At 46.5% G+C, this 27704-nt stretch overlaps 1 protein-coding gene across 3 annotated transcripts in view; it reads left to right on the plus strand.

Moving 5' to 3' along the window:
- Positions 1 to 27704, plus strand: part of UBN2 (ubinuclein 2) — a 647497-nt gene that overhangs the window by 413054 nt on the left and 206739 nt on the right. For all 3 annotated transcript variants that reach the window (XM_078640321.1, XM_078640331.1, XM_078640327.1), the window contains one exon: positions 9534 to 9576. In XM_078640321.1, coding sequence (XP_078496447.1) covers positions 9534 to 9576 — 43 coding nt within the window. The remainder of the gene's footprint in view (positions 1 to 9533; positions 9577 to 27704) is intronic.

Here is a 27704-nt window from a genome sequence, read left to right on the forward strand (position 1 = left end):
TTCTCAGCTACTTCATGAGAAAGAAAAAATCTAAATTCTCACGCTCGCCCACCTTCTGTCTGTCCTCGACCGAGGAGACTGGATGGTAGTGTTTGATTTGTAGCATATGTCCACATTCCCGGTCTGCCTGCCCACAGACATTACCTGCGGTTCACAGTGGGCCAAGAGAACTTTCAGTTTGCTATCCTACCTTTCCGCCTTGCCAGCACCCCTTGGATGTTCATGAAAGTGACAACGGTGGTTGCAGCTCATCTGCGTAGGTATGGAGTTCAAATCTTTCCCTACCTCGTCGATTGATTGTTGAAGGCAGGCTTGCCCCAGGCAGTTGTCTCCCATCTTCAGATTACGGTGAGCCTCCTGAGTTCACTGGGGTTCGCTATCAACTTGCCGAAGTCGCATCTTACTCGTTCTCAGAAGCTCCTTTTCATTGGAGTGGTTCTGGACACGAAACAGTTAGGCGCCTATCTTTCTGAGCGGTGAGTCCAGGGTATTCAGGCTTTATCCAGTATTATGGGTGTCTTTCATAGATTCACATGCCTGAATCATTCCCCGTCGTCAGAATGGGAGTCCCCGGTACATAAATAAAGTAATGTCCTATAGACATATAGAGAAATAGGCCTATAGGCCTCACATTAGTAACTTATCTGTGTCCTTTTGTAAAAAAGACCAAACTCTAGAAAAGAGCCAATCAGCTGTCACCTCCCTCTAGAACCCTCCTGGAAGGAGCCTCAGTCCCTCAGATTTTCTACCGCACGTTGTGCTAAGGGAGTCTCCTCTGAGCTCTGCTCAGGTTTGTTTCTCACAACTGGTTTCCAGTGTTTTGGGATATTTTCTCTTCAGTGACTACTTAATTATGGCTGAAACACCAAGAAAGGGTCTTTTTAGATCCTGTGGTTCTTGTGGAAAGAAAAGGCTACATATTGATGACCAGCATATGGACTGCCTATATTGCCTGTACCCAGACCATTCGGCTAAGGACTGCAAGGTATGTCGTACCTTTTCTACTAAAACCCTCAAGGACCGTGAAGGACGCCTCTTAATTTGTCTCCAGAGGCTAAAGGACAGGGACCATCTTGATTACTCTGAGGAGAGTGAGGGCTCTTCAGTCTCTTCAAAATTATCTCTGAAGAGACCAAGGGTGGCTTCCCCTAGCCCTACGGCTCATCCTCAAAAGAAGACATCAAAAAAGTCTTCAGAGGTTCTGGCTAAAACAACTTCTGTGAAGGAAGATCACACCTTCAAGAATCCGGTTTCGTCATCGTCGACGGCATCTTCATCGTCGAAGAAAGCTGTTTCTGCAGTTTGTTTCTAGGTCGACGACGACAGTCTCTACATCGACGGCATCGTTGTCATTATCATCTTCGACGACTACGACCCCATCGTCGACGGCAGGTAAGACTGTCGTCGACGATAGCCATCAAGAGGGCGCCGTCGACATCGAAGACCCTGTCGATGCTGACCTCGCTGACGACAACCTCGATGACGAAGTCAATACCGTCGACGTCGACTCCCCCGACGAAGACCCCGTCGACGAAGGGTTCATCGACGGAAACACCTTTGATGAAGGGATCGTCGACGAAAACACCATCGACGAATGCACCGTTGACGAAAGAACCGTCGACGACAGGATTATCTTTGCCGTTGACGGCGGCCCCGTCGACGAAAGAACCGTCGACGACAGGATTATCTTTGCCGTTGACGGCGGCCCCGTCGACGATGACTCCACCGACTATGTCAACTGTCGACGCTCCACAGTCTACTATCATACCGTCAACGGGCTCGTCGACGGTGATAGATTCTGGCCTACAAGCAACATGCGTACGCCTTAAAATCACAAAAAGGGCGCTGACGCCGGCGTTAACATCTCAAAGCCGGGTCCAACCAATTCCTCCAGCATGTTTCCTACAGGAGGAAGACTCAGACGATGGTGACATGTTCCAAATGGCGACAAGTCCTTCGGAACTCAATGTGAAGTGTCAAAGTTCAGATAAGGAGGAAGTTCAGGAAGTGGTATATCATCAACCACCTACTCCTATGGTTTGTCTTCCAGCATCCTTAGTTACGGATCTGCGATACCTCATTCAGGACTACAAGCAGAGGTTTCCGGAGTCTCCGGCTCCTCCGCCTGCCACAGTAACTCCGTCTCCAAGACCACGACCTCCACCTTTAAGTATTCAACCAGAGAGAATTGAGTTACCGCATCCTCCAACTTCTGATGAAGAAGAGGAGGAAGAACAACAAGAGGGTGAGCTGCAGGATGTTCAGTCTGTACATGACTACTGGGATGACTACGTCATTCCTTCTCCCGCATCTCCAGTACCCTTGCCCGCGGATTCACCACCACGCGACATTGGAGGGTTCCATAATGTGGTTGAGAGGTTGGCTCAACGTTTTAAGATCGCAATCGTCTCTCAAGAACAAGACTGCTTCTTGTATGACTTCAAAGAACCTCTCAAAAAAGCGGTTAGGTCAATACCTATGATAGATTATCTATGGACCCAGGGGGTTAAAATCATGCAAAATCCCGCTTCTGTATCTCCAGTGATTGCTCGACTGGATAAGAAGTATAGAGCGCCTGATACTGCTCCGGCCTGCTTGATGGTGCACCCCAAGTCGGATTCAGTGGTAACGCAGGCGGCCCAGAAAAACTCCAGGAATCCTTCGGCCCCTTTAACGGCACCTCCTGATAAGGAAGGAAGAAGATTGGATAACATTGGGAAAAGGTTTTCCTCAATGTCTGCAATGACAGTGAAGGCAGCGAATGCCTTAGCGCTCTTGGGGCGCTATAATAGGCAGCTATGGGCAGATATAGCCCCATATCTGTCAGATACCAGATTCCTCCAAGGAGGAGGTGAAAAAGATTCTGCAAGAGGGTGAAACATCGGCATCAGAGATAATAGACTGTGCGATGGACATCACTACAACAGGGTTCCGCCAGTTGGCTGGAGCGGCAGTCTTGAGACGCCAGGGATGGCTAAAAGCAACTTCGTTCCGCCCTGAGGTGCAAACGAAGATATTGGACATGCCTTATGATGGCCAGTTACTTTTCGGCTCCAAGATTGATGAGGCACTTCAAAATATTAAAAAGGACACGGACACTGCGAGAGCTTTGAGCACTCTCCAGTACAAAAAAAACAGTCCTTTCGTGGAAATCGAGGAAGAGGCCAGTCCTCCTATAGAGGAAGTTTCCAATATAGGTCTTCATATTCGTCAGGCCAGAGCCAACCCCAATATCAACAACGCCAGCAGCAGAATAAGCAATCCTCGTATGGCAAGTCGTCCTTTCGGGGTAAAGGACAACGAAAGAACAGCGGGTGTAGACAATGACATGTTTATTCAGCCAGTCCAAAGTTCATTTCACTCATCAAAAATTGGAGGAAAAATTTCCCACTTCTTACAAAATTGGAAAAAGATTACTACGGACCGTTGGGTTCTTCAATTAGTGCAATTCGGCCATTCAATTGAATTCATGCAAATCCCTCCCCAAACCCCTCCCCGTCCTATACATCACAAAACTCTACGGCTGCTTCTGCGCGAAATCTCTATTATGCTTCAGAAAGGAGCAATAGAGAAAGTACCTCCATCTCAAAGGGGAAAAGGATTTTTTTCTCGTTTCTTTTTGATCCAGATAAAAGTGGAGGACGATCTTGGACCTCAGGGCCCTCAACAAATTCGTAAAGAAGCAGTCGTTTCGCATGGTGATGATTCAGGTGGTACCTCCGCTACTGGAAGAGGAAGATTATATGGCGTCCCTAGACCTTCAGGACGCTTACTTCCATATCCCGATTCACAGGAATCACAAAAAAAATTTAAGATTCGCAGTAGCAGGCAGGCACTTTTAATTTCGCGTCCTGCACTTCGGACTCAAGTCTGCACCTCGCATTTTCACGAAATGTCTTTCCCCAGTGGCGGCATACCTCAGGCAGCGCCATCACCAAGTCTTTCCGTATCTGGACGACTGGCTGATCAAGGCTCCATCCTTGGAAGACGCGTCCAGGTCTTCCGACGCCTGTTTAAGGCTTTTCGATTGCTTGGGTCTCACGCTCAATCAAGAAAAATCATTCCTGCAACCTTCTCAATGCATCAATTTCCTGGGTGCAACCCTGGACACGCGTTCAAAGAAAGCTTTCCCATCCCAAGAGAGGAAGAACAAGCTTATGGCACTGGCTGTTCTAGTGACATCAAAGAAGTCATTGACGGTCCGCCTTTTCAAGTCTCTGCTGGGGATGATGTCATAGTGTATCCTCCTGGTTCCTCACTGTCGTCTACGGATGCGACCTCTACAAGAGGCACTTTCAAAGCAGTGGGTCCAATGCACAGGGTCATTCGACGACCTTATAAAAGTGACTCCTAAGATAATCAAAGCCCTGCAATTGTGGATGTCATCTCGAAACCTATCTCAAGGCTTGACATTCCTACTTCCAGCTGCTCCTCATATTATCACAACAGATGCCTCCTTGAATGGTTGGGGAGCTTTTCTGCAAGAGCTGCGAATAAGCTGGAAGTGGTCTGCCTCGGAGAGAGGACTTCATATCAATCTTCTCGAGCTGCGGGCAGTCTTCCTGGCCCTTCAGGCTTTTCTCCCAAGAATCAAAAATTCCCTTGTGCTCGTCCAGACAGACAACACCACGACGATGCACTACCTCAACAAACCGGGAGGGACACGCTCATTAACACTCTCTCTCGAGAGAGAGTCGCAGAGAATTTGGAGCTGGCTAATCACAAACAAAATATCTCTTCGGGCAGAGTATGTCCCAGGCTTGGACAATGTACTCGCCGACTCATTGAGCAGGCAAAAAACAACATCTCACGAGTGGGAACTGGATCAAGAGATCCTCAATCAGATCTTCTCGCGATGGGGCACTCCACAGATCGACCTATTTGCCACAAGAACCAACGCGAATTGCCCACACTTCGCAAGTTGGCATCCCCGGTCAGGGTCTCTAGGGAATGCATTTTCGATTGCATGGTGCAACGTCTTTGCATACGCCTTTCCGCCATTCCTGATGCTTCCCAGAGTCCTCAGGAAGCTGAAGACGGAGCCTTGTACTCTCATTTTAATAGCCCCAACGTGGCCACGACAACATTGGTTCACGGAGCTCCATCGTCTATATCTGGAGCCACCGATCCGCCTGAAACCGTGTATCTCTGCTCACGATGAACAGACAAGTCCAACATCCGAATCTGGCATCTCTCAGGTTAGCCGCCTGGCTCCTGAGTTCAGAGAGCTTAGGAATTTGAACATTCCACCTGACTGTAGAGCCATTCTAGCTCAAGCACGAGCGGAAAGCCCCAATAAAACATACTCTCTGAAATGGAAGAAGTTTTGCGTCTGGTATAAGAATCATGGAATACACCCTTTCTCTTCATCTCCGGAGCAAGTTTTACCTTACCTCCTCTACTTGGCAACGTCAGGACTTGCACACTCCTCCATCAGAGTCCACTTGGCTGCAATATCCCGTTACAAAAGATCTTCAGCGGGTCCTTCTCTCTGGTCTCACAGATTGGTCAAACAATGTTTAAAAGGATTATACAGGACTTTCCCTCCGGTGAAAATGTTGCCCCCTACCTGGCATCTTAATACAGTCCTTAATCAGCTCATGAAACATCCCTTTGAGCCGGTACACAGGGCTGACCTCAAATATCTATCTTGGAAGACAGCTCTCCTACTTGCGCTCACATCAGCGAGGCGGGTGAGTGAACTACAAGCTTTCTTGATTCAGGATCCTTTCCTGCAATTTAAACAAGACAGAGTGATTTTGCAAACAAATCCGAAGTTTATTCCGAAAGTCCCATAGCATTTCCATCTCAATGAGCCGGTGGTTTTGCGCTCCTTCTTTCCAAATCCAAGTACTGCAGCGGAAAGATCATTGCATTCATTGGATCTTAAGAGATGTTTGACATTTTTTTTATATCGACAAGACAAAAACTTTCAGAAAGTCAAATCAGCTATTTGTGGCTTACAGCACGCCCAGGAAAGGTCTTCCGCTCTCTAAACCGAGCATTTCCCGCTGGATTTCGGCAGCTATTTCCTTCTGTCATGATCAAGCAGGACATCCACTGCACTCAAAGGTGCGAGCTCATTCTACTATTCCATGGCACTGTTTGCAGGTGTGCCTGTCATTGACATTTGCAGGGCGGCAACATGGAAGTCGCCACATACCTTCATTAGGCATTACTGCCTGGACACGGAACTTATGAAGGATGCTGCGGTAGGACAAGCAGTGCTTCGGCATCTATTTCACTAGAGGTGAGCCTTCTTTCATCCCTCCATCCTCTTCATGTATGCACATTTCTCTCTTATGTATTTTGATGGTATTTATTGTTTGCGACTGTATGCCTTTGCTGCTCTCTTGATATGTTATCTAATGACTTGCAGTCACTGTACCATCCGAAATGTGCTTTATGCATTGCTAGCTACTCTGATTCAGGCATGTGAATCTATGAAAGACACCCATAATACTGGATAAGAAATGCGTTACTTACCTGTAACTGCAGTTATCCAGTATTGGTGTCTTTCTTAGATTCACATGCAACCCTCCCGCCTCCCCTGGAAGGGCTCACCTAATTCTCTCAGTGATATGCCTACTTAGCTTTGTGCGTACGAAAATCTGAGGGACTGAGGCTCCTTCCAGGAGGGTTCTAGAGGGAGGTGACAGCTGATTGGCTCTTTTCTAGAGTTTGGTCCTCTTTACAAAAGGACACAGATAGGTTACTAATGTAGGGCCTATTGGCCTATTTCTCTATATGTCTATAGGACATTACTTTTTTTATGTACCGGGGACTCACATTCCGACGACGGAGAATGATTCAGGCATGTGAATCTATGAAAGACACCAATACTGGATAACTGCAGTTACAGGTAAGTAACGCATTTCATAATACTGATGTTTCAGCCTCTATCCTGGATTTCGGTTAGACTGCTCAATTGCATATGCGGGCTCTGCAGTGGGATCTGAATCCCCAGTGGGAACCGCATCAGGGAAATCTCTCCGACATGGTGCAGTTCGTGGAGGGAACTGCAAAAGATCTGCAATGGTGGCTGACGAACCGAGATTGGGTCAGTGGCAGAAACCTCTCCCTCCCCCAGCTGGTGCGGACTGTAGTGACAGATGCTTCACTCCTGGGCTGGAGAAGCTACCTGGGAGAGATGGAGATTAGAGGCTTCCGGTCTCCGGCAGAGACCAAGCTCCACATCAACCTGTTGGAACTCGAGGCGATTAACTTGACTCTGAGAGCCTTTCTTCCTATGATCAGAGGAAGACTGGTGCAGGTGTTCACGTACAACACCACTGCCATGTGATATTAGAAAAAGTGGGGTGTGGTTGTGAACCCTGCATCTCTGGACATGGAGGGAACATCAGGGCATTTCCATGGTGATTCAACACCTGGCGGGTTCTTTAAACCCCAGACTGGACAAACTCAGCCACAAATGCCTAGCAGATCACGAGTGGCTTCTCCATCTGGAGGTGGTGCAAGGTCTCTTTCAGCAGTGGGGAGGGTCTTGGCTATATCTATTGCCAGCGCAGTGAACAATGTCAGCAGTTTTGCACACTGGAGTATCCAAGAGGACTCTCTTTTGGAGATGCCTTACATCTCGAGTAAAGCTCCAACCTCCTCTATTCCTTTTCGCCAATACCACTTCTGCCCAGAGTTCTCAAGATGATCAGACACAACTGAGCACAAGTCATTCTTGTGGCTCGGGATTGGACACTGAGTGTCTGGTGTACCTAGCTGTTTAGCATTACCATTGGTGCTCCAGTCAGGCTGCGTTTTCCAGTGGATCTTCTGTCGCAGCAACATAGGAGGGTTCTGCACCCCTGCGTACTCTTTCACTTCATTAGTGGAGATTGAGCAGTAACAATTGACAGCTTTCAGCTTTCCTCCGGAAAGCTGAAATGTTATTCTTGCAGCCAGGCGTCTCTCCACCGAGTCTGCATATGCCGGCCATTGGGACAAGTTTTTCATGGTGTGATTCACACAATGTTGATCCCCCCTTCCCCTTGCATCCTTATCAAACGTTTTCTTGTTCACACTATCCTTGGCCAAGCAGGGCTCTGCTCTGGGCACAGTTAAAGGGTACCTTTCTACCATCTTGGCATTTTTGTGGTTGTCCAACCAGCCTTCCCTCCTTAACTCCCCTTTTGTGGCTAGGTTTCTTAAAGGCCTCCAACATATGTTCCTAACTCCACCCTTCATCATGACTCAGTGGGACTTTAACACAGTCCTCACCTTTCTCATGTGTGCCCCATTTGAGCCTCTGCACAATTGCCCCCCCCCCCCGGCTCTTGACTGTAAAAACTGCCTTTTTAGTGGCCAGAACATCGGCTAGGAAGGTCAGCGTACTCCACGCACTATTCTTATACCAACTTCTATCCAGACAAGCTGGTTCTCCGGATGCATGCCTCCTTGCTCCTGACGGTTGTGATCCCTTACCTTGTAGGCGAGAACCTAACCCTGCCTACCTTCTTTGCTCTGCTTCTTCCCTTCAAAGAAGAGGAGAGACTCCACCGTCTGGATCCAGAAAGAATGCTGTCATTCTAAGTTGACCGCACAAAAGATTTCTGGGTGGGATGATCAACTCTTAGTGGGTTATGTGGGAACAAAGAAAGAGAAGGCTGAACAAAATGGACCATCTCGCGATAGATTGTCCTATGCATTAACATCTGTTACTCATTTGCCAAGTAGCAATCCCCCCACCCTCTGAGGTCTTGCAGGCCCACTCCACCAGAGCATGGCTGCAACCACTGCATTAGTACGGGGCATCCCAGCCCTGGATATCTGTTAGGCAGCAACTGGGGCTTCACTGCCCACATTCACCAAACACTACTGCCTGGACTGTCTGGTCCGTCGTGACTAGCGTTTCACCCTTTCTGTTCTGCAGGACTTTCTTGCCAAATTAGTTTTGCAGCTTCACCGTCTGGGGGGTTGTGGGGTGGGATATTGCTTGGATATCTATTCTAAGGTAAAGAGTCTGCAGCTAGACATCTCTATCAGATGAACAAGCTACCTACCTTCGGTACCGTGTTCTGGAAGAGGCTCCATCTAGCCACAGATTCCTTACCGACCCGCCCATCATTACCGCTCTGTGAACCAATTACTGTATAGGGAACACCCTCTTAAGGGCCTTAGTTTATCACACTAGTGATCTGTGCTCCTCGTGGCTCTGCGCTCCTAGCTTGGAAAGTCACAAAAGTAACTGACATTAGTCAGTGCACAGAGTTTGCGCCTATATAGGCACCGCATACCTCAATTCTGACGTTGACGATGCCACCTACTGGCATGCAGGGATACTTCTCACAAATTTTCTGAATCAAGTCTGACAGCTGGAGATTATTTTAAGTTAAGGAATCTGCGTCTTGACCGTCACTACCAGATGAAATGATACTGAGGGTAGTGATTAGTCATAGGATTGGATGGGGCTAAATAATTATGATACGCAATCTCATCTGGAAATCATTTTGGGGCGGATGTATTTTGCTGGTCTTTCTGCTTAAATCTCTTTTCTCACATGTTGCTTTCTCTATTGTCAGAGCAAAGAAAAAGGTGATCCTTGCACCTAAACCCAAAGTGAAGGTGGGTATTCATTGTGCTCATTAAGCTGTTCTTGTTAAATTCATCAGTGCATCTAATTTTTCAACATATTACCTTTCTCCTCTGTTTAGTGCTTTTGGAAAAGTGTGTTTCTTGTTATGAGAAAATGAGTAAAAATATAATATGGAAAAAAAATGTAATTCTCCCCCCCTGTCCACCCCTCCCCCTCCCACCCAGGTGGTAATGGGAATTTGAACACCACGCATCTTTTTATTCGAGGGGTTGTGTGCCTTTTTATGAAAGGGAAACGTTAGACTTAACATTTGGCCTTGCCTGTATTTTAACTAAAAGCTAGTTGTATTTGCCATATTTAGGGTGATTATTTTTTTCTAAGGAGCAAATTGTGATTTTCTTCTCAAGCTAAACATTTCAAAGAAAAGATGTAATGAGTGTAATTTCACTTCTGAAGAAAAGACTTCAATCCACAATGTCTAAAGGATGCTTACCTACACATTTCACTGAGTCAAGGACACTCGTGGTACCTCAGATTTGTCAAAGGTAAAATACACCACCAGTTCAAGGTGCATAAAATTCACACCAAGGGTTTTCTGAAAATACTTGGCGGTAGTGGCCGCAACCTCGGAAGACAAGGCATACTTGTCTACCCATACCTAGACTGGCTAGTGAAGATTAATTCAAGGCAAAAATGTTAACAAGAGATACAAACAGTGATGGAGACACTACACAAGCTGAGCTTCTCCATAAAGCTGGATAAATCATCCATGCACCTGGGACAGGAAACATTTTCCTGGGAATGACACTGAACTCGTAGGCAACAGAACCCTACCCAGTGCCCACAAGATAAAAGGCATTAACAGATCAGACTCTCCTATACCAAAAGGGTCCATCTCTGAACATATGAACAGTAATAAAACTAAAGGGTATGATGGTCTCATGCATCCCCTCATACCACAGGGAAAAAATACACATGCCTAATCCAGGAGTGGATGAACCACAGATGGTCATAAGCCACATTGAGTTGTGAGGATCTAGTGGTGGTCTCAGAAAAAATTCAGAGGGAAGTAAGCTGGTTGAACATGTTACAGTGGGGATTCCTTTCAAGCCACCAACGTCTATGCAGGGCACCACTATGAATTAATCCCACACAGGATGGGGAGCGCACATGGAAAACCTAAGGATAAAAGGCCCGTAGAGTCCAGCAGAGGCATTATATAAGAAACCCTACAGGAACTCAAGACAGTGTTCTGGCACACTGGGCCTTCCAGACGCACCTAAAAAGGAAGATTGTGCTGATCCAAACTGACACAATGTTCTACCTCAACAAATGGGGAGGGGGCACAAGATCATTCCAGCTGTTGCAACTTGTACAGGACATATGGAGACGCTCAATTTAAAGACTCACAACCCTGGAGGTGATACACTTACTGTGCATCAAAATGTCTAAAAAACAAAACCAAAAACAGGCAAATATACCACGAATGGGAGCTGAAACAAACACTGGAGGGCATTTTCTGGAAATGGTGCACTCCAAGCATAGACCTTTTTCCAATCCCTAAAAACGCAGTTTACCAAGACTTCAGGTCCAGGCATCCACACCAGAGGTCCATGAGGAATTGCTCGGTCAGTTGACTGGCGAGAGAAATTTGTGTACCCTCTCCCATAGATTTCTCCTGACACCAATGGTATTAAGAAAAATTCAGACACTCAGGAATGACCCTCATCTAAATAGTCCTGCAATGGGCCAGAAAAACTTAGTTCTCCTGATGCAGACTCTACTCAAGGCAGGGGGATTAGCATGTCATCTGGAGCCTGCCACTCTTGGTCTAGCAGGCTGGCTCCTTAGTAACTAGAATTTGGTCACCTCCAGCTCCCATGTAAAACAATTGAGATCATGAAGACTACGTACGTGCAAATGTTACACTGCTGAGTGGAATAGATATGCACACTGGTGCAAGAAGCAGGAAAGGTTGCACCAGGTCAACACATCTGTCCTCTCCTACATCAGAGACTACCTGAGAACAGTTTCTATACTCTACCAGTTAGAAAGAGATTCCTGGAGAGATAAAAAAAGCCCACCCAACGGTTGTGCCAACAAAGATATGGAACCTAAACTCAGTGTTCACTCAACTGATAATAGAACCTTTTGAAACCATACACAAATCAGATCTCCAATTCCTAATGCTAAAGCCAGCTTGCCTAGTAGCCATCTATGTAGAGTCAATGAACTGACAGCATTCACCACCCTAGAGCCCACCCTGCAAATGCAAGGTGGCTCTGAGAACTAGCTCTTGTTTCTCTCTAAGGTGGTATCGCACTTACATGTTAACCAAACCATACTACCACTGGTTTTCTTTCAAAACCCAAATGCACACACTAAGAGCCCTGCACCCTTCAGACAGGAAAAGGACACTCATGTTCTGTCTCTAAGAGACAAATACTTTAAGAAAGTCAACTCAACTCTTCGTGTCCTTTGAAAGAATGAATAAAAGCACACCAGGGAACCATTGCATGATGGATTGTGCTAATAATACAAACTTAATACACAAAAGTGGGGTAAACACTACCAGCAAAGTCCTGGTCCCACTCCACGAGTGTAAAGGGAACATCGCTGACCTTCATGGCAAATGTGCCCATCAGCAACATCTGTATGGCAGAAAGATGATCACCAGTACACAAACTCAATAAAAATCAATATGTGGACATCTAGATACACAAGAAAGCACAGGATGGACACAGGGTCCTTAAGCACCTGTTTGCAAATTCCAGTGCATTTCAACCCAACCTGCCCAAGGAGGCCGATTCAGCTGCAAAATCATTGAATAGCATGGGGATCCAGAAAAGGATTCATGCTCCAACACTAATTTGGTTACTTACCATTAAAAGTAGTTTTAAAAATTGAGTTTTCTGGATTCATATGCAACCCAGCCACCTCCCCAGAAATGACGACAGGCAAACTGTGACGGTCAACAACTTATCAAAAAAAGTTCTGAAGATGGTGACCCCATGCAGGAACTTCCGGTGTGCATGTCTGATGTCGCTGAGGGGATAAACATACCTGCAAATGGTGGCTGGCTATATCCATAAACAAAAAAAGAAACACACCATTCCGGACCCAACCACAAGAATGCACAATAATGCATAACATGTGAATCTATAAAAATCTCCAACCTGCAAAACAACTCCTACTGGTAAGTAACCATTTCGTTTTTTCATCCAAAGGCACTTGCGGAAAGGGCCTTGGGCATGTTCAGTGTCATAAAGATAGTCATGTACTTCACACAAGAAACAGAACAATTTAGGAAGGGAGCACAGTTCTTGGTTTCCTTTGCACCAACTAACAAAAGGTCATCCATGTAAAAGGGAACCATGGCAGGATGGATAGCACAGACCAGACATTTTACAAAAAAGCATGAATGGCACTAGAGGGGAAGTCTGGCTCATTATGCAAGGAGAAAGGGCGCAACACTTGCCTTGGCAATAATCTCCATTATTGACATATGTAAAGCAGCAGCATGGTTCTGCATACGTACTAACAAGACACTATTGTGTGGACATTCAATCCAAGGGAGAGACATGGGTTGGACAGAAAATTTGAAAGCTGCTGTTTGCTGGCACGCACTCATTTCAGCGCATCTGCAGGAGAAGGCAGTACCTTTTTAAATTCAATGCACAGCAAATTAATTCAGAAAGTATTAATACTGCAAAATGAATCGGCTACTTACAGAAGGGGATTTGCAACTTGTAGAATTTTCTGGATTTATGTGCGACCTGTCCTCCTCCCCATAATAAGGCATTCCCAAGCGGGCAAACAGGAGAGACTCGTATAGACCGTATGAAGCCAAAGGAAAGAGATTAAAAAAAAATACGGAAAAAATCTGAAGATGGCCACAAGGGATGTCAATATAGAAAATTCTTCAAGCTGCATAACTACTCTTGCAGAGAAGTAATCATTTCATTTCTAAACTAGTACAAGAGTCACTGCAGCAAATGTAGCATAGAAAAAAATGGACTCTTACCCAAGCAGGTCATACCCACACTGAGATAATTCATTAAAATATCCCTCGCAGGCATTGTTCCTGCCTGCCCATGATCATCCTGGCATCCTCGAAGGCACATGAAGGTCATCAATGTCACGATGGACCCATTGAAGTGCCTGTGGAGTGATCCAGTTGTGTTTGGAGTCCCCTTGGACTTTCAAGGATTTAAAGCAAGTATTTTAGTAGACTGCATGGCAGCAGTCACAAACATTCTGTGGAAGAACAGTGCTCTGGACCTCTGGCCAGTGTTTTATGCACATTGTACCAATGGTCACCTTAAGCACTGGTCAGACCTAAGATAAATTGTACTCTCTAATACTCCTTTCAAACTGCAGTAGGTCTAAATTGATGGTTGCACTAAATGGGGCCCTAGTTAAATTGTAGCAGATATTTCCTGTAGATTTATTAGTTTTTTTAGGGAGGAAATCTCCATTGACAAGCCTAGGCAGTGTATAGACTCATGCCCAGAATCAAAGATTATTAGAAAAGCCAATTTAAAAAAAAAGTTTTGGTAACCTTTTCAACTAAGATATTGGGCAAAGGGTCTTTAGGGAAAAAGTCACTGGCTAAATCAGGTGTCAAGCAAAACTTCTTTCAGTTTTGGCAGTGTAGTCGCATTGGCTGAAACCATGCAAGGCTGGTAAACTGACTGTGCAATTTTTACAGAACTCCAATACTCTAGTATCCCCTCATGTCTATCAGTGGCAGTTGTTCCAGTTTTTTCTCATTCGTTACAATAGGATCCTGAGATACTGGTCATTTGTTCACTTGTTAAAGATGTTCACTTGATGTCTTTTGAGGCTTAGAAAGTGATTGTCCTTTTCAATCTAATACATCTCCCTCTCTCCACAAAAATACTATCTCTTTTTTGAGATGTGCCCCTCATGCCAGGAAAGAAAGACAGGTCCTTATGACTAGTGCATTTAAAATCTTCTGGATACCCATTTTCCTACAACTTGTATTCCATATGTATTTAGTAGAACAGCGAAAGAGTTATTCCCAAATTCATCTTTGTGAAAAACTCTGGAAAGTCTTGTGCGCAAGGAGAAAGTGGTCCTCCCTAGCAGAACTCCATCCACCATCTCTCATGGGAGATCCGAAATAAGACCTCTATATGGGAAACTGTGCCCGTCTGGCTTGACATCCAGGTCTATAACCTCAAGAGCAGATATAGTTAACGTCAAGAAGGCAATTGATGTTGAAGGAGTCTACACCGTTAAAGCATACAAAGTTATCTGCTTCTCCACCTGCCTGCAGAAATGCTCAGTCTCTAGTCCAGAAGGCTTCTTGCGACCTTGAATGTTTAAGGGTACACTCTCCCACCAAGGATCTAACACAGATGGTGGAAATAGAGATTCGCCTGTGCCGAAGCCTCAAACTCCTCATAAAGCTGTGCCAGTTGGAGCAGCTTACCCTGTACTAGCTTTAGTTTTTACCCCTCTGACTCAAGGGACATGTCTCGTCGTTCCCACCAAGGGTGCGTCCTACTCCCAATGATACTCCAGTGAGGTCCAAGACTCCCAGTAGGAGATTGTATCCTCCTGTTGGAGCAAGGCCCAAACACAGGGCTACACATTATTCAAGACACTCCAGGAGGTTTTCCTGTTCGAGACAGCATAGTTTTTGGACAGTGGCGTCAAGTTCTTACTGCTCTTCTCTAGGAGCCAGAAGATATTCTCTGACTTTATTGGATTGTCCTCAAGCCAGAATCTTTCCTATGGATGAAGTAAAAAAAAATGCAAAAAGGTTCTGAACAGGGTAATGAACAAGGTCATGGTCCCTTTGCCTTTCTCATCAAGACCACTTCTTGAAGAGTTCCACTGGTCCGAAGTGTTTTACAATGTTATGAAACAATTTTTAGCTCCTGCATCTGCAAAGGCAGCAGCATCTCACTTAAAAAAAATATATAGGCCTCCTAAGTAACATCCTTTATTTCGTGATCACAGATCCTCCACCAGACTCTGTAATGTTATCTCTTGTAAAGAAATGTCATTGCTACACCACAGTTTTCCTGACAAGGATAGCAAACATATTAACTTTAATCAGTAAAGTGTGTGGCACATTTCCAACAGCGATGAAAATGGCCAGTGCTTCTACCCTGCTACACACAAATGATAGAACCTTACGCAACTTTTTCTTTTTTAATGAGATCTTCAATGGCCATTATTAGCCCAGTGACCATTATTAGTCCAATGGCTATTGCCATGGCCTTGTCGTAAGGTGTGTTGTTATTGGCTTCATCTCAGTACCTCAAACTGGAAGCTCAACAGAATCCTCAGCAATATATTTTCAGGGAACACTTTGTTTGGTTGTCATGCGGGCACAGAAAACAAGCATTTGCAGTTCAATAGGTCTCGCATTTGTGAGAGTTTGAGCTGTTGGCATTGTAAATAACAATGTCTTTTATTTGTGTTTTGAAAACCTTCAAGCGGTGCGTAAACACACACTTCATACATAGTCGTTGCTTATGAGGACCAAGGCTGGCAGTAACTGCACCTCTTTTACTACCAGCCTTGCTTCTCAAAAGGAAGCTAACGGCTACGGCGCTCGACCTCGGACCTGGGGATCTGGGTTCGAGTCTCGGTAACGACGCCAAAAACCCCCTGTGATTCTGGGCAAAATCACTTAATCTCCCCGTGCCTAAAAATGAATGTGTGTCCTCATGTAACAAAACTGGTGCTATGTAAAGCGCTCTGATACCTGATTCAGTTCGGGTCTAGTTCGCGCTATATAAAACTCTACCAAAAAAAAAAAGCTAGACCGATTACATATTTTCCGTTCTGAAATATCGGTTTAGAGAACCAACTGGTTAGATGTCTTTACTATCGCAAAAATAGACTTCTTTCGGAAACACATAACATATTACTTATTTAAAGAACCAAGATGTGTCCTTATTCTATACCCTTCCAAGTTCACTCAAGAACCTGAAGCACACAAACATATTACATAAATATTAATTCAAATTTAAACAAAACAGAAAAGCATCAACACAAGGGCTCAACAATGCTTGTTCAGTTTTTATTATATACGTTACCTACACATTAATATTTTTATTTCAGATCGTCAGGCGCAGAGCTATTATAATCAGAAAACAAATATATAGCAGCCCTGTCGAATCCCCTGCAATTTGCGGATCATAGTTCCATTTAGGGTGTAACACACACAAGAAATAAACACTTACGCCATGACCCACTGAACTGCCACTATTTACGAAGTCTTAGAGGGAGAGGATCATTTTTTTTCTTTTTTCTTTTGCAAGGTTAAAGGTCACCCTTGCCAGAGACACCACATGATCTGCTGCCAACTGCGGAGTCCGTGCACTGGCTAACGGACTGACAAGTTGGGAAGGGGAAAAACTCTCTCCAGCATTGACAGCAAGATGAGCCAGTCCCCCATGAGGTGGTGCTGGAATGCTGAGTCAAGCCATTACAGTGCTGCATTGGAAAGATTATTGCATGCGCTGTTCATGCTCATTGAGGAAAGGCCCTGTGTGGGAACAGCGCTGCACAGGCAGAAATGGCGACCACAAACCAGATAAAAATGTAGGATGTAAAACTGACCCTGTGCGAGTATGACTGTACATTTGCTGACGTTACGTTTTTCAAATTATGACGAACAGGGAGATACAGGCAGGGACTGAAAACAGACGAGGGATAAACTATCAGTTTTTAAGCGGGCACAGACTGCAGTGCAAAGTAGGAATATCAGATTACATTCTATAACTGGGGTGGGCATTGATGCAAACCCATACGTAAACCCACATCGTTTCCTAACTCGCATTTCTACTTTTTTGTATACTGGAAATAACACAAGATCCAAAAGATGATTTCAACCAATGCAGGTGCAATGTAGATGAGCGGCCAGAAATGGAGGACGTTAGGGCAGGGGCATCTGGAAAGCGCAGGGTGAAAAAAAAACTTGGACCGAGTGAGCTGCATGAGCTACAAACACATGGACATGTAAAGCCTGTGTGTTCAGCGATTTAGTTCTGTGTAAGAATAGAGAGTGCATCAAGCAACATTGGCGGAGGGGATTAGGCATTAGTGAGCAGCATTTTTTAAAGCAGACAAGGCGGGAGTTAAAAACACAGACATGAGAAGAGGGAGGAGGTGACTGAAGTAAACACGTTTCAATCCGATTCCTCGTGGGAGGAAAGGGGGGGGGGTGGGAGCTAAATTAGAAGGTCCAGAGCCCGTGCTCCTATGGATCAGTCAAAGACTCAAAAAATGACCATCTGTTCCTAAGATTGGAGAAAAAGTATACTAAACAGGTGTGCCAAGACCAAGGTCAATAAGGAAGTCAGCGAGGTTGTCTCAAATTGCCCTCACACCCCGCCGTGGGAATGTCATGCTTCATCATAGGGTGGTGCTCCTCGTCGGGCCGGCGCTGCAATCCCCGATGGGTCCCCCGAAGGGTCACTTTGGCGGAGATCTTTTTAAGAGAATGCCATATGAAGAGTACAAATGAGGTGATATGTGTAATGGAGTAGTAATACGTGATTAGGAGTTAAAATTGATCAGGGAGGTCTTAAGCTATCCTTTAATAAGAGGACCGACCCGTCAGAGATAAAAAAACCTACAACAGGCCAATGCTACCCTAGAGGTTTTAAAGGAACTCTCGTAGTCTGTGCGTAACGACTGCGCCGAGCAAGTACCCTATAGTCATCGGATCTATGGCGCTTCGGCAGGACAAAAAATGTATGGTGAACTACCCCACACAAATATGGTGACCTTAAAGTGCTACTACCTACCTTGTGTGCTGTGCAAGATCCAACCTAAAGGCTAGATTGCTTAACGCCACATCAGGTGATTCGGAGGTGCCGCGCTCAAACGTACTCTGAGTTTTGCGAGTGCGGACCTTGCGCCTGCCTCTACCATTCCGTGTCCGCGAAGAGTGGGTAGAAATCTTGAGACTAATGGGGCTGAATATTGTGTGCAATGACTGTAGCATATACTGCTGTAGACCACATCCTTTGCTCACTCATGTTAGTCACTGCTGGTGGTGGGCTTTGCTCACTGACTAGAATGCCTCCTCATATGAAGCTATTAATAAAACCAGCCCCACAACGTCAGAAGAAACGGTGCATTTATTCCCTGTAAGAAAGGAAAAATGTTTCAGCCAACATAATTTCAAAGAAGTATAGGCAATGTTGCACAGAACTACATTACGATCTGCAACGTTATTGACTAAATAGAAAAATATATTTATATACACAATTAATCGAAAAAAGAGATCAAATTATAAACAAAGTGCGGTGGGTAAAAAAGGGGGGTTGGAAATAGCCAGATTTCCAGACCTCAGGCATGTTCAAGCATGGTGACTTCAAAAACAATTTACATATTTACAACAGTCACAATTTTAAGAACACCTTGTGCTCCACATAATTCCAAATGAAAACAATTGGAGTCATGATGTAGTTGTCTCGGCTCCCCCTGACATCACGCTTACCACGACATACCGCCTTTGGATCTTAGTAAGGCCCTGTGCATTCTGTTCCCGCGCTGATCGCGAGACGACATGTTTGAGTTATACGTTACATGTCCTCCTTCGCTTGGCCTTTTATCTTCAGGTAAGGTCATTTGTACCCCGTTGCATATATTGTATCATGTGCCGGTCTTGGCTGCAAGGGGTTGGCGGTTAATACATCTGGACTTGGCCCTCCCCACCTGTCCTCCAAGGAGGGACAGAGTTTGATACAATTGCTTTCTCTCAGGCATAATTTATTTAGTCCTTATGATCCCCCCCACGCTAGTTGTGTTCGAAACGTCGTTGACAACTACATCTTCACTCCAATTGTTTTCATTTGGAATTACATTTTGACTGTTGTAAATATGTAAATTGTTGTTGAAGTCACCTTGCTTGTACATGCCAGAGGTCTAGAAATCTGTTGATTTCCAACCCCCCTTTTTTACCCACTGCTTATTGTTTATAATTTGATCTTTTCTTTTTTTGATTGGTTGTTTAAATAAATATATTTTTACATTTGGTCAATAACTTCGCAAATCGTAATGTAGTCCTGTGTAACATTGCCTATATTTCTTTGATAGGGATGACTGTCTCTTACAATACATTGTACATCCTTGGTCCCTTTTGACTCAAAGGGTTCCCTTGTTTCTTTATAATCAGCCAACATCATAGCATTTCAAAATGACAACTCTACACTCAGTCCACGGCTCCGCATTGGCATAGTGGTGGCTACTTGCCACTTCCTTATCCAACCAGCACACTCTCCAGTACATGAGGACTGTGGTAGGGGTAATAGATTACCTGTTAAAAGTATTACTCTTTGGGGTGACAACAGCCTCACAGGTGGCAGTGCACCTTTGCCTCAGTACTGAACAAGATTTTCAATACTTGGACAACTGGCTGGTAAGAAGCAGAGAGCAATGCCTCATTCTCACTCAGGCAGTGTCTATTTTACATGTTAGAGTGCATAATCGGTGCCAAAATAACCTCACCTAATCCCCAACAAATGCATCTGCACTGAAGATGGTAACTGGCAAATCCTATCTAAGAACGCACAAGTGATAGCATTTCAATGACTGCTACTGCTTTATCGGATGATGCTTCCTGAACATTGAGAATAATAAAACTGTTGGACATCTTGTATAGCATTAGTTCCATGAGAACATTGCCCTCTGCCAGGCTGTGTTCACAAGCAACTGGTTAGTGGGGCAACCTAGTTCACTATAAACTATTATGATAAAAAATTAACTTGTTAATAAATATTTAAGTCCTTTCTCAACCCACCCCCCTCCAACCGCCCACTTATGCCCCTCTAAAAGTTGCAAGTAACTTTCCATAGATGCCCTTCCCTAACAGGTTGTGGAGATCGTTTGGGAAACGGACAGTGAAAGGCCAGTGTCTCAGCAGCAAAGTTGGCACATCAATGTGCTTTACTAATGGCAGTTCAGTTTGTTCTCAGAGCATTTTACTTAGTGCTTCTGATAGAGGTTTCTAACCACAGATTCCTTACCTTAGAATATTCCCTTGACGCTAGGCTGGATCCTGAAAATCTTGAGCAGTTCCTCTTTGCTCCAGTGGGTAACATCGGTCAGCTCTGTCTGTCGTCTGCGTCGGAAATTATAGGGCAGTGCCCATATATGTGTCATCTTGGCACTCTGACATCAGTTCCTTTCTTTCCACAGCTGACTGTACTGGTCTGGAGAGCTACCACAGTCACTTTTTTACCACTTATGTTTCGACTTGGGTCAACTTTTTTTGTTTGTTTGACCAAGTGCTCCCAGTGTACTAGGGTCATGTTCGCTACTAAACCTACAGGGTTTAAGCCTTGCAGAGAATATCTGACAGTTGTCTGTGTCTGATCCTCACCTAGTCTTTCTCTGGTGCTTGGGGTCAGACCATGGCACCAAGGCCTGCGCCGAGTTCAAGATGATGCACTCCAAATGCGATTAACAAACAGGCAATGAAGCTCCTGCTGGCTCGGTAGAAGAAGGCCCGTCTCATTTCAGCTACCCTTGCCGATCTCCTAGCCACTCTCTGAAATGTTCCCACGGACGATCGTCTTGCTGCTCAGACTTCATCCTCTAAGTCGACTAAGTCCAAGAAGCACAAGAAGTCATTGAAGTGTTTTTCGCTTTACCTGTCTAAACGTTGTGCTTTGAGGCCCCTGCTCCCGCACTGCACATGTGGAACTGGTGTCCAGGTCTGCTCTGCACTACCCAGAATTGCCTTGAGCCGAAGCAAGGCTTGCCCAGTTAAGAGTTTTGCAACATCAAGCACACCATCTTTGTGTAACCAACACCCTCTGCCGCGACTGGGTTACTGTCTGCCAGCTGCCCCCAACGTCACCCAAGCCCTCTGAATCTGTCCCCTGATTAGGTGGGGCTCCACCATGGGTTTCAGAACCCGCCCCAGTCTTATTCCCCCCTCCACCCCACCCCCCCCCCATCCGGTGCCAACCCCAATGCTGTCAGCACCGCTGGATGACTAACCCATTCTGATCTCTGACTAAATCTGCACTGCCCTGCCGCTGCTCGAGGTTGACACTGAGGCAGCCCATATCTTACCAACCACTGGGATTGCCGCCTCTGGGCATGCCGTTCCTTCCTGAAGGGGGAAATGAGGAAGAATAGTGTGGCCCTTTTAGAGATATCCCTGACCAGGAAGGAAACTGGTATGAGGACCTGGATGGCACCAGCACCATGTCAGATTCTGGCTTTCTTTCCCTTCCGTGCTCATTTTGGGGTAAGGCACATCTTTTGGGACAGTGATGCACAGGGCCGTAGAGGTCCTTGTCCTACAGCTGCCAGTGGTTGGGGGTCAAGATCAACATGTTGACAGAGGTGCTTCACCCCAGAATTAGCTCTTGTGAGCCTTTCCTTGACTTTAAAGGGGTCCTCACTGACGCTCTGCTGTACACCACTTGATTGCCCATCGCATTTGTCCTTCCCAAAGGGGGCCAGCCGTCCTCTCCCAGCATCTCTCCCCTGAGAGCCTCGTGGTAAAGGCCTCAACATCCAAGGTCAAACCAAGTGTTTCCCTTCTACGTCATCAGATAAGGAATCCAAGAGGTTGGACACTTTTGGAAGTGAATTGTATCTTCCGTCTGCTTGACCTTGTGGTCGATGAACACCGAATTCCTCTTGGGCAGATATTGCCATGCTCTGTGGGACTTCGTTGCGCAGCTGCTTCCCATTCTTCCTGAGATCTACGCCATCTGAACCAAGCCTTTGTGGGCGGTCAGGATACAGCTAAATTCGCCATCAAGTGTGGGCTGGGCACCAGAGACTCCCTGGGCAGGGCCATGGCCTCCACAGTGGCTCTCCACCTGGCTGTGATCCACTTTATTTGAACATCCCCAATTGACATGTCATGCCATGTTTGGCGCCAAAGTCGGCATAGCGTTTAAGCATTTTTGAGAAAGCCTGGCCACGGGCCTGTCACTGGCTTCCCACTAACAGCAGCAGTCCTTTAGCCCCTTCTGTGGTGGTGTTCAGGGCACCTAGGGGCATTCTAAATTCCCTAGACCAGCAGGCTGCCCAGACCTTTGTGGCTGCCGTCGAGGATCCCAGAAAGGATGATGGTCACACCCAGCGCAATTTTCAGTCCCATGCTACTCCGGCTGCCACAATCTCCAAGCCGCTTTAGTGAGCCATCCACCGACCACAGTAATCCTGTTGGTTGCAGGATCTGGTACCTCCTTCCCCACTGGAGCACCATCACTACTTACTCTGTCAGGAAGTGCAAGTTCTGTTGGCCAAAGGAGCCTTCAAGTGGGTCCCAGCACCAGAGAATGGGTGTCATTCCCACTGCTTCTTGATGCTGAAAAAGAACTGAGACATACATCTCATACTAAACCTAGCCTTCTCAGCGCCTTTCTAGGGAAATAGATGCTCAAGATGCTCAGGTTCTGTCTGCCCTGGGGACTGAATGGTAGTGTTTGACTTCCATGACGCATATTTCCACTTCCCCGTCCTGCAGGCTAACAGTCACCTGCAGTTCACAGTGGGCTACGAGCATTTCCAGTTTGTGGAGCTCCCCTTCCACCGTACCAGTGCCCCCTGGTGTTCACAAAAGTGATGGCGGTGGTTGTGCACATCTTCAGAGAGACGGGATTCAGTCTTCCCTGTCTAGTCGACTGGCTGCTAATGGTGGGCTCACCCCACCTCTAGACTACGGAGAACATTCTACGCTTCCTGGGGTTCACTATCAATATGCCGAAGTAACACCGGACTCCTCACATGCTCATTTTCATTGAAGCCATTCTTGACATAGTGCAGTTCCCTCTGGAACGGAGAGTCTGGGATATTTGAACTATGATCCCTATGTTTCAGCTTCCATCTTGGATTATGGTGAGACTGACTGAGACAGCTTGGTCTGATGATCTTCTGCTGGTGAAGCACGTCTGTTAGCACATGTAGGCTCTGCAGTGGGATCATTATTCACAGTGGGCAAAACACCAGGCAACTCTCTCCGACTTGTCCGGATTTCAAAGCAGGCCGTAGAAGATCTGCAGTAGTGGCTGACGAGCTGTGATTGGGTCAGTGGTATACCCCTCTCTTACCCACTCAGAGCTGACATAGGTAACTAATGAATCTTTTCTGGTTTGGGCCAGCCACCTGGGAGAGGTAGAGATCAGAGGACTCTGGTCTCCCAACAGAAGCTCATCTCCATTTCAGTCTCCTCGTTAGAGGCGGCAGACCCGTAAGCAGAGAACGGCCCGGGACCAGGGTTCAATTCCCGACGCGGCAGGGTCGTGGACCAGGGTCAAAACGGACTCGATAATTCTCGCCTCGGTGCCTACTCTAACCAGGGAACACACTCGGCAACTCTGGGCATTAAGCTTGCCTCATCTATACAACGGCCCCCCACAGACGCCGGGGATGCCTGGTTTCACCTTGGAGATACCCAGAAAGGGACCATCTCACAAGGAAAACCAGGACGGGTTCCCCAGCGGTCTTCAGCGCCAGGATACTCCATGGAGTCGCAGTGCGCTTTACAAGTACACCCACATTTACATTTACAAGACTGGTGGGCTCTCTGAACGTCAGGGTGGACGAACTCCGTCGTCAATGCGTTGCAGATCACTAATGGCGGCTAGATCCAAAGGAGACACAAGGTTTCTTCCAAGAACTGAGATAAACTTGGCTCGATCTGGTGCAGCAACAGGGCAGGGTCCAGCTCCCGAATATGCACACACTCCAAATTCATGCCTGGCAAATGAGCGGCAACAGTTGAGAGTATTTAATATTCCTCCTGAGGTCTGAGATCTCGTTTTCGCAGCCCGGCTTCCCAACATTAAGACCTATGCGCCTGCCATCGGGACATATTTGTGGCTTGGTGCTCCTCACAACAAGTGGGTCCCTTTTATTCATCTTTTTCAGAGGTTTTGCAGTTTGTGTTATTAGCCCGGCAAGGCCTTGCCCAGAACACTGTTCAGGGTTACATTTAGGCTAGTTCGGCTTTCCTGTGGTTGCCTGTTCTACTGTCCCTATTCAAGGTAACAGTAGTGACTTGTTTTCTCAAAGGATTGCAGTATTTGTTTCTTTTAGGGCTTGCCTAGCGACGCAGCGTATGCGCTGCTCACTCCTGGCAAGATCTATTGTCGCTTTACTTGCGAAGCGAGGGTGGAAACTCCAGCCATGCTTCTTATTGGCGCGCTTTTAAAATACGTGCTTTTTATTGGGAGGGACGCATGTTTGTTCCCTCCCTGTCTTCCTTTGGCGTGCCTGCCCGGAGAGGGCATGTGCACGCGCCTGGACAGAAGATATGCACGCCTATGCTGTGCGAGCACGGCACGCTGCTTTGTTGCATTTTGCACAGTTCCCCGGCTGTCTTTTCAATCCCAGCGTCTTAGCAGAACGCGCGCATGGCACGCTTCCAGTTTCATTCATCGCCGCGTAAGCTTTTACTCTTTGCTTCTCCTTTCTCACTGACACCCCCCCCCCCCATCACTCCCTCCAGCATTTTGGGGTACAATGAAAGCAGTAAGAACCCCACCTTTTACAGTCGACCGGTTGTAAATGCGACATTGAGTGCATTGTTTGCCGTCCTTCCCTGCACTCCCGAGCCCTCCTTTTATTAATGTGGCCTGCCAATGTTATCCTCCTACCGCCACCAGCCTGTCTAGCAGCACCGTTGCCAGATCCCCCAGTGACAGCAGCGGTTTCTTCTTCGTATACGGATCCAGACACTTTTGGGGCATGACACTGGACTTCCCCAGCCACATTCCGCTCGCCGATGGGCTGCCCTACATCGACATGGGCCGCAAGGCCCCAGGACTTTGCCAACCCACACAGGCCCCGTGTCTGCACCGCAACAAACTGTTCCTGCCATGGAGGTCACGCACTGCTAGGTGCAGGTAAGCAGTACAGAGACCTGAGGGCATATGGCATCGCGGAATAAGACCGGATGTGCTAGAAGTAGTGTTTTTAAAATTTATTTTTAGCACTTTTATATAGCGTAAATTTGACCCGAAGGTATTAGATCGCTTTACATCAGCACTAATTGCATTACAGACAGACCGACACTAGGCTTGCATTGCAGAGAGCAGGCATGCACAGCGGGCTGCGCCAGCGTTTATAAAGAATGTGCGTGTTCGAGGCATATGAGCTGCAGATTGTACACTTATGCAAAAATCGCCATCTTGTGTTGGGCTCGGATGTTTGCATGTTGTTTTTGTCTTCGAAGAAGTCTTGTAGTCACGAGGTTGGTGACTCCTCCTTCGGTGGTCGGTGCGCATGGGCTCAATCGTTAGGTTGTTTTTTCCCACCATCCGGTTCGGATGCGACTTGCTGCGCTCCAGATCTGAATCGTTCTCGAACCCCCTTCGACGTGCAATCACAGTTACCAACAGTATTGTCTCGATTGTGTGCCCTAGACGCACACCCTTGACAACTTTCCATTATTCTTCAACGTCTGCGAACCCCGACGCGGGCCGTTGGGTCTACCCACACCGATAAAGACGGACGTCGATGGAACGGACTCTATTTAAAAAATGTAAACAGTGTGGTGCTAAGTTTCCACACTCGGACCTCCATCCTGTCTGCAATCTGTGCCTCTCTCCTGAACATCGAGAGGACAATTGTGAAGCTTGCCTCTCATTTAAATCAAAGAAGACCATCCTGGATCGTCGAGCTCGATATACGCGACCTGCAGCGAGGCACAGGTTCCATTCCAGACATCTTCCATCCAGGTCCCGACAACCTTCCGGAGCCAGGATAAATTCCGGACTCTGTAGCAGACGTCTCCGACACCGAAGATGACATCACTCCGGCTCAAAGGGACGTGAGTAATCAAACCCCAGCCCTGACGAAGCCCACACCAATGGCATCAGCAACCCCTTCGCCTTCAGGCTCAGGTATACACCGTACTAAGACTTCGAACGCCGCGCCCCCGGGCCCGGCACCGACGGATAAACAAAAGACATTCGGCTCAAGCCAACCATCCTGTACTGAAGAAACACCCTCGGCACCGAAGGATCAGTCATCCGAATTGCCACGCCCTCTTCCATCAGCACCGGCAAAGCACTCTGCACCGAAATCTATAAAAGATTCGTGGGCACCGAAGCACTCCGATAAAACATCTGCGCCGAAGCCACCCGATAAAGCATTGACGCCGCAGCAGCCGGATAAACCACCGGCACCGAAACAGCCGGATAAAACCTCGGTCTCTAAGCAAACCGATAAATCTTCGGCACCGAAACACACTTTGGTACCATCAAAACACAAAGCACCAAAAGTTTCGGAATCGAGGGTAAGCTGCGGTACCGGACAATATCCCAAAACATCCAAAAACAGCTTCCAAAGACAAATCTTTGACGCCAAGCAAGCCTGTTGAGTCCGAAGAGCTTTTCTTGCCGGATCCAAAACAGACTACTATCTTTATTAACCCAAAGCCTGTTGTTATAGTCACCAAGCCACCTACAAAGAGGAAACCAGAATATTTACCACAAATTCCAGTTCCTCCAAAGAAAATCCATATAGCTACTAACACTTCACCACCACATCGGTTAACCCTAATTTAATTATTTCACCACCACACACTCCAAAATTAGAGGATAGTGACAATTCACAGGGGCATGGACAATTAGATGAAGACATAATACCATTAGATCCTGATAATTCACCACAGGAACCAGACCCATGGCATGATTAAAATCCTGATCTAACAAATGATTCGGATTTCTACCCCTCAAAACCATCCCCACCGGATGACAATGTGGCGTTCGCACCACTAATCAACAGAGCAGCTACATACCACACGGTCAAACTTCATTCAGACCCTGTAGAAGATTTTTTATTGGAGACTTTTGCCCAACCACAAAAATCTACTCCCATCTTACCCATGCTATACGGCCTTCTTAGACATGCTCCTGAAGTGTTCAAAGACCCAGTTAGAGCTAGGGTTCTTAACCCCAGAGTTGATAAAGAATACAAGGCAGCTCCCAGTGACCCTATCTACATTAAGGGCCAACTTCTCTTAGATTCACTAGTAGTTGCCAATGCACGTAAAAGGGAAAAACTCCCAAGGGTCAGGTGACACACCACCTCCTGACAAAGAATCTAAGTTATTAGACGCATCTGAAAGAAACCGGTTAGTGTTAGATTCCTCACCTTAGAATATCCCCAGACATCAGGCTGGATCCGG

Source organism: Lissotriton helveticus, chromosome 1_1, assembly GCF_964261635.1.
Source record: "Lissotriton helveticus chromosome 1_1, aLisHel1.1, whole genome shotgun sequence".
NCBI lineage: Eukaryota > Metazoa > Chordata > Amphibia > Caudata > Salamandridae > Lissotriton > Lissotriton helveticus.